The sequence below is a fragment of the Scomber japonicus genome, chromosome 11 (genome assembly GCF_027409825.1).
Source record: "Scomber japonicus isolate fScoJap1 chromosome 11, fScoJap1.pri, whole genome shotgun sequence".
NCBI classification, from domain to species: domain Eukaryota; kingdom Metazoa; phylum Chordata; class Actinopteri; order Scombriformes; family Scombridae; genus Scomber; species Scomber japonicus.
This window is the reverse complement of record NC_070588.1, coordinates 16,586,885-16,595,317: the sequence shown is the minus strand read 5'-3', so window position 1 is coordinate 16,595,317 and position 8,433 is coordinate 16,586,885. Positions and strand designations below refer to the sequence as shown.

Genomic DNA, 8,433 nt, shown 5'->3' with positions numbered 1-8,433 from the left:
ATTCTCTCTCCTTGCTCTTCTGCCTTAGTAGTGTAAAATCTACTGTGGCATTTGGCAAAACCCAATGTGGAATGATTGACAATGGTACTGTCTGACTTACATCTAAATGGGCTATTTCAGTCTCTTCTGTTTCCTGTGTTATTGTCCAACCAAAACTTTTACTGTCCCTTTTCCCCTTTTCCCAACATGGTTCTAGAGTGCACTTTGTTGGATGGTCTGCCCCATGACCCTGCAAATTAACCCAATACACCAATGATAGTTGCAACCTCCGCATACCTAATGGCATTTCCCCCATTTCCACCTGTAATGCTGCTGTTGGAGTTGTTTTAAAAGCCCCTGTACATAGTCTCAATGCCTGATGTTGGATAATGTCCAGCTTTCTCAGGGATGTGTCTGCCGCAGATCCATACACCACAACCGGAATACTTTCCTCAATATGTCCATGTATGTAGTCCAACACGTAATGTAATAACACAAATAAAAAAAAAAACATATACGGTCCGTTTACGTCATTTCCTGACCTGCGCGTCCATCTCAGAGTACACGTGACTAGATGTTTACGACCGTGAGCCTCTCCTGCTTCTGACGACACCACACACAAGCCAATCGGTGTTTAGGATTAGGCAGTACATGTCTCCAAAGCCAATGAGTACATGCAGAGACATTATAATTGGTACATGTGACCGACAACAATGACGACATGGCTTTGATTGACAGCTGTTCCAGCCTATGGAAATATTCGGTGAAATGAAGTTGATAACCTTTTAGCCAATAGTCAGAGGTTTCCAACGGTGTATGACACTAAGCTATCAAGTTTGGCTGTCCATAAACAAACTCCAAGCGTAACCGGCGTGTGTTTGATTGTGGTTATACAGCTTTGGTAACCAAGTGTCCATTTGGAGTCTCCAAAAAGGACCTGAGGAAAACGCATGGACATACCTGTTGAAAAATAATTCAGAAAAATTCATCTTTTGGTCTTTTGACTCCAAATTTGGACTGCATGAAGTCAAGACATGTGGCTGTGGCCTCATTGTGTCTATATCCTGCTGAGAGGTCCCTGAATGTCTGTACACATGTCATTGTAAAGGCAAACCTGTGGGCGAGTAAACAACCCCATCATTGTAACCTCTGCCACTCTTTGTCAGTAAGTCACAGAATCACACAGACACTTTTACAAGAATCCTGAGAGTGTTTCCTTTCCAATGATACCAGACACATCTCTGAGTCTCAAACTATGTGGGATCTGTGCTGCTCACAACTTGGGCATGTCGTTTAGGCTAACAACATAAAAAACAGGGGCGTGTGTTAAGTGGATATAAATGTGTCTGAGTTACTTTTGTTAGAAGGCTGCACATGCTTCATTTATTGGTGGAATTTGCCTTTATCAACCAGTGGATTTGTTCAAAATGTGTTTATACTCACACATACAGTACCAGTTACTTTCTCTTCCCATTCTCTTGAAGGAGATTGTGTCTATGAAATGAAACACGTGTAAATTTGTCTTTGCTTATGTTCCATTTCTCTTCTTTCTCTCTTTCAGATGTAAATGGAGAAGCAGCGGTGTCAACAAGAGAAATTGGACTTGCATACAATTTTTAAGAGCTGTGCATTGAAACGCAAACAGCATCACTTCTCTCTAAAGTAATCCATAACTGACAATTAATGTCAAACTGTACGCTGGAGCAGCTTAATGCTGCCTTGCTGGGTGAAATATTGCTAATGGAGAGAAAGCCTTATGAGATCCAACTCAAATTATACCTAAATGCAGCATAATGCCTTCGAAAGTATCATGTTTATACCTGTTGACAGTGGTCTGCTGGGCAAGCGCTCTGTGGTATTTGAGTATATCTCGCCCAACATCCACATATGTTGGCCAGATGTCTCTGCCTATACGGAAGACTGTGAAACCCCACAAAAACATTACCTTCACCAACATCCACACCCGTCCCCTCAACCCACATGCCTTTGAATTTGTCATCAATGAGCCGAAGAAGTGCGAAAGTGTCACTCCATTTCTGGTCATTCTCATCAGCACTACGCACAAGGAGTTTGATGCGCGGCAAGCCATCCGGGAGACCTGGGGGGATGAAAGCACTTTCACCGACATCCCCATCCTTACCATCTTTCTGCTGGGCAGGAACACTGATGACGTCCTGAATCAGATGGTGGAGCAGGAGAGCCAGATTTTCCATGACATTGTGGTGGAGAACTTCATTGACTCCTACCACAATCTCACCCTCAAGACCATGATGGGCATGCGCTGGGTGGCTACCTTCTGCCCCAAAGCACAGTATGTCATGAAGACAGACAGTGACATCTTTGTCAACATGGACAATCTGATCTACAAGCTCCTGAAGCCCAACACCAAGCCTAGAAGGAGATATTTCACCGGCTATGTAATAAACGGTGGTCCTATAAGAGACATGCGCAGCAAGTGGTACATGTCCAGAGACCTGTATCCTGACAGTAAATACCCACCTTTCTGCTCGGGCACTGGCTACGTGTTCTCAGCAGATGTAGCTGAGTTAATCTACAAGACTTCATTACACACAAGACTGTTGCACCTGGAGGATGTGTATGTGGGACTCTGTTTGCGTAAGCTGGGTATACACCCTTATCAGAACAGTGGTTTTAATCACTGGAAAATGGCCTACAGTCTCTGCAGGTACAGGCGGGTTATCACCGTCCACCAGATTTCCCCAGAGGAGATGCACCGCATTTGGAATGACATGTCCAGCAAGAAGCACCTGAGATGTTAGGGGACAGGTGGACCAATGAAAAACAACAACTTTGTTTTGCCTTTTTCTCCTTTCAAACTTCATCAGTCACACACTTAGTAATGTAAAAAAAGAAAAAAGAACCAACAAAAATATTGAGGGCTGCTGCGAGTCTCCGTTTCATAACATGTTTTCATTAACAGCCATCTATATGTCTATTTCTGCTGATTACACCTCATGGTTGCTAATGAATGCATGAGGCATGTAAAGCATGTATTCTCATGCATAATTAAGCAGTGGTGTTATTGGAAGTCATTCCCAGGTTGAACATAAGCAGAACATTATTTACATGCATTAAGTCAATTACAAGACAGGTTCATAATTTTAAAGTCAATGTCCACATGCACAATGAAAGAGTTCTACATAATCTTTCCTCCAGTCAACCCCTTCCTAAACCAATTTCAATGTAAGAGATGTGGGACAAAATCTGTTGTTAAAATGCACAAATGTAATCAATGCTAGTATAGGGCTTTAGCGGTCTGAATAAGATTTTATGATGTAAAATGATGATTTCAGAATTTCAGACTGAAACATTTTAACTTTGAAAGAGAACCACTACATTTGACTGAGACTGCTGAGGCCTCATATCAGCTGAATGGTGAAATTGTCTTTTACACAGAACAAGGCCGGTAGATATTGTCCCCCATAACTAACATTAAAATCACTTTAAATATGATTAATCACAGCGACCATAAACATTTTCATTGTACATATGGGCATGTCAGTATTGTTTTAAAGGGGACATATCATGGTTTAATACTGTTATGATGTTGAATGTCTATGTCAAACAAACTCAAAGGTCCAAAGCTTGAGGTGAACTTGTGCAGTAATGCTTACTTTAATTGCAGTGTTACCTTTCCCACCTACTCAAGATGACATCAGATTGTTCGGGCATGCCCACAAACAGCCATCTGTTGTTAGCCCTTGTTGTTAAGGTTGTTCCATGGGTCAATCATGTTGTCCACATGCATATTTCGTGTCGGATTTGGGCTTGAATATATATGGGTGTATTTGAGAAGTTTTCATTTTGAGTATCTGAGTAAAACAAATGCAATTGTACTACTATTGTTTGTTTATGTTGCTTCTGGAGCTGTCAGAAGGCTAACCAGTCAAAACAAAGTTGGCTCCTCGGGAGGGGAGCCTTAATGAGACAGGAGCTGAAACAGCCTCTTTCAGACAGAGGCTGGACTAAGGTTCTGTATAAAGGGCCATTATAACATAAATAAGGACGTTTTTGGAAGATATTGTTGTCGAGGCTAGAAAATAAATATACACCTGGAAATGTGCATGATATGTTCCCTTAAAGACAGACAAATGTGAACCTGAGTAGTGTGGCCTAATATGTAGGGGCAGTGTTTCAACCAAACAACTTTCTGCCATGCTAAAGTGTCCTTGAGTGGGACTCCTGGCTGCTGACTCAGCATGCTGATCTTCCTGCAGTGATGCAAGCCAAAAGAGATTTTCTGTGCAGGAATCAATAAAGTATCAAATTACCATATTAAATCTGTAATATTATACATTTTAAAATGGTCATTTACAAATGAAAGACAAGTTGCTGAAAAATGACAATGCAAATGTAAATCTTGTGATGACCCCTGCTGTCATCTTTGCTTTGCTGTGTGATTCACCTGTCTGTGTGCTCTGTCTCTACAGGTGTGTCATTAGCACAACTGGGAACACGTGAGGGCCCACAGTGTTCCCAGGTTTATAAAGCCTGGATGCAGCTGGTAGCTCTCTCTCTCTCTTGCTGCAGCTCTCTCTCTCCCTTCTCCTTTCAGGCACCTGTTTTTTGTTTTTTTTGTTATATTGCTGCCTTAGTTTTGTTTAGGTTACCGTATGTATTTTACAGCCCACACATACAACACACACCATTAATGCATACTTTACACAACTGACTGCACTGATATCCATACCCCACACCGTGTCCTCAGTTGATTCCTTAAAGGGGACCTAATATGCTTTTCTTTAGTTTCAGTCACATATGATGTTACATTGTCTGATGTTCATATTAAACATCGCCAAAGTGTCAAATAATGAAGTTAACATTCTCGGCTTGCAACAGTTTTTCTCCTCTTTCAGTCCAAGCCAGCATTGGTTTGTGATGAATTTCTTTGTATAGTCATCTTCTCCACACAGCGCACAAGTTCATTGTTCTGTTCTGCTAACATTACGGTATTCTTCCATTGTTTTTCATGACTATAGTCGAGCTGGTACACTGAGTGTCATTCCATTACACAACACAGCAAAGTAAATTAAGTTGTTTTGCTGTTGGAGGTGTGCTGGTCGTCAACCATCATCAACACTGTGGCCGTTTGTGCTTTTACTATTCCTACCTGCATTATTTCTAACTGATCCACTGAAAAATTTGCTCTATATGTTGTGTTCACCAATTTTTAGCGTCACTAAAGAAACTAATTCAGTGTGGAACATTTTACATTTCCTGTAAATTATTCAACATTCTCCCATTATTTAGTCCTTCAAAGCTTTTAATATAAAGCAATAAAGCTTGAAAGGTTTGGTTTGCATCAGTGGTAACTTAACATGACTGATAGAGCTTCTACTCAGCAGGCTTCCAGAAAACTGACCAATCAGAACAGTGTCAAATCATCAGGAGGGCAGTGTTAAAGAGACAGGAGCTAAGACAGAGGGCCTGCATAAAGAGCCACTATAAGATAAATAAGGCATTTTTTAAATTATTAATCATGCAAAGCTACTCTAATGGAGTCACCAAATTAAAATGTAGAGCTGGAAATTAGCATAGTAGGTCTCTTTTAGGTTACTTGCTTCATTTAAAAATGAAACCCTTTTGTTAAAACTTCACACTTGTTTGTGCCTCAGGTAGCAGCGAGCACATGGTGTTGCAGTGATTAGGCAATTCGGTCTAGTTTTGGCTGCATGCACAGTTTGCCAGAACATCTCTGCTTTTGCTCTGATTTTTGGGAGATACACCATGTGTTGCTTTTTTTCTTTGAAAGTGTTGGTTTTTGACCCATTGTCGGATTGTCAGGTGCCAAACAGAAGCTAAGTTATATTGACCTGATGGAGTGTACAGAGATTCCCCTGTTAGCACTAGTGGCTTTTCCCCTTTTGGGTTGAATTCATTTGGGTGGTTATTGTCAGTTGTTACGGGTGACTTTACAAGTCTGCTGGTTTTCAGTGTGTAAATACCTGCCACTAGCTACATGAAAACAAGGGGTGGGTTGCTAATACCCTTTAGTAAAGCAGTGAGGGGGGAATTCTCTGAGAGTGTTAACTTGTGCCTGAAGTTGCGTGTCTGGTGGTGAACACGTTGCTGTCTCATGGGGTTTTTATTTCAGTAGGGGTCATCACAATTTAATCCAACAACAAACCAGGTCAGCTGCTGTTCTCCTTCTCAATCTTTCTGAGATATAAAGCCAAAAGTGATCTGTTCTGTATCCATTTCCAATCAGACCAAGTCGAAAGATAATTGGTATTTTCCAATCAATAATTTTAGAAAAAGTCTTAAATATTGATAATATTCAATCAAACCATGTAGCTGGATTTGCTGGATGCTCTTTTATTATGACTTTGCCTAAGTTTTTGTTTACATCATTTCATAATTTCACAGCCTCTTCTCTTTAAAAATGTCAAATGTATACTTTGGTTTTTAAATGCATTTGGTTTTTTCCCACTTTGACATTTTTCATACATGGGGTACTCGTTCATCTCAGCTACTAGCTCCTCATTAATCCAGCTGCTGCTCTTGGTTTTTATGATGATGATGATAATGATATGATGTATGTCAGCAGCTATTTCAACTCATCAACTTCTTCACGCACCAGGAGAAATACATGTCGTGCAAGTATAAGTTTACCTGTAGCTAAGACCATTACAGACTGGATGTATTATCAAATGTATCTGGCATATCAGTGATTACTGACTGCTACTGACATCATGGGAAGTTTTTTGTGTTTCTCAGAAAAATGTGGCTTTCATCACATTTTCATTTCTTTCTTTCAGATGTTTTGTAGTATTATAAGCTAATGTGACATCTACTGTGAAAGCATCTATCCCGCAAGGGGTTGTTGTTATATATTGTATGTTTTTTATATTAAAAAACAAATACTTGAATAATTAAAGTAATATTACTGCTTTTACTCTGTGCTTGTTTTCCCTCAGTTACAGATTTGCATAAGGTTTTTACATTTATCAACGGTTCCCAACAGTAATAAGAATTTACACATTTATAGTGTTTTTATTTGATAGCAGAGAAGGTTGTTTTATAGTCCTACATAATTTACAGTCTTTCAGCTATTTAAAGCCATACTGGCCAAATGTTGCAATAAGGAGAAAGTGACAAATCTTCCAGCAGCCAAAATCTATAAAATCAAACCATTTTAAAACTCTGTTATGTCAAGATCAAATATTTCTTAACTAAAGGCAAGTTTACAGGTGGTTGTTGAAATGATATGACACAGCCAGCTAATAACAAATACACCACACCTTTTTTAAAATAGCAATTCTTTATTTGATGCTCCTCGTCACAAATTTGACATCAGCTGATTACAGAGAGGGAACAGGGGTAATATGCTGAAATGGTACACATACTGTACATAGAAAACAAATTACTTCATAAAATAATTTAGTAATTAGTTCAGTAAGTTAATATTTACCACCTCAATACTTAAAAATAATTTAGAGCTACTGGACTTTTTTGGACAAACAAATGGCTCGTCGCCCTTTCAATAGTTGCCTTTTGGTTTCATCTTCAGGTGCATTGTCATACAGTACATTTTAGTGACTACTATATATATTTGGGAGCAAAAAGTTTTGTAGTGCAGCAGGACAGAGCAAGAAAATTAAACTGTTGTGATTTTGTCTAGTAGCCCGGCATGTGAAAACACATCAGCCAGAGCAGATTACATGACTAAATGTTCTGTTATATTTTATTTGTCTGATGACAAAAGCACACACGTTAACTTGTCTCCGAGGGCTAAGCATCTGCTTGTCGGGTGCGTACACTCAGCCCAAAAGTGCATTGTAGCTTCTCATCATGTTATTAAGATGCTTCACTTGAATTGTGTGATTGCTGGAGTTATACATTTGTGAAATGGTGATCAGCAGGCTTTGCTCTTTATATGAATCTCACTCACTGATGACTTTCTTAGGCACAGAAAAAATGAACAAGGCACCTCTAGCATTTTGAAGCATTAACACTGTTGAGCAGCAAATTATACACAGTAGCATCCAGGTCTCATTTTTTTCTGCACACTCAAGCAAAATGGTTCCCTTCTTGTCAATGTGAAACAGATCTTGACACAGAAATACAATTCATTCTTTTTAGACATTCATTATGTTGTTATGAAAATGTGCTTTTCCAATAAATTAACTAAATCTTACATTCTGACACAGTCCTCAGGGAAACATCACACATGAGTGAGATGCGAGTCAAAGCAAATTTTGTTTTCACTGTGGCAACAAAATGACGTGAGAAAAAAAAGTAAAAATACTTTCTTTGTTTAAATAAATAATGAGAGCTTTGCTGAACACAGAGGTAATGTGATGTAAAACAAAAATTAAGAAAAAAAATAAATAAAACATTCAAAGCTACATCATAATCACCTTCTTTCACCACCTGAGTACATCTTTAGATTTCCTGGGCTTAATCCTGATCCCGGTCTGTGCGCTGGGCGGT

The 8,433-nt window shown here is 39.3% G+C and overlaps 1 protein-coding gene across 1 annotated transcript; it reads left to right on the top strand.

The window, feature by feature from the left end:
- The first annotated feature begins 1,772 nt into the window (after positions 1-1,772).
- Positions 1,773-2,759, top strand: b3galt1b (UDP-Gal:betaGlcNAc beta 1,3-galactosyltransferase, polypeptide 1b). Its single transcript, XM_053328349.1, has one exon. The coding sequence runs from the start codon at positions 1,773-1,775 to the stop codon at positions 2,757-2,759; it is 987 nt and encodes a 328-aa protein (XP_053184324.1).
- The last annotated feature ends 5,674 nt before the right edge of the window (positions 2,760-8,433 follow it).

Bases quoted from the DNA above. Each gene is read 5' to 3' on its own strand.
- b3galt1b (XM_053328349.1), top strand. From the start codon at position 1,773: ATGCCTTCGAAAGTATCATGTTTATACCTGTTGACAGTGGTCTGCTGG.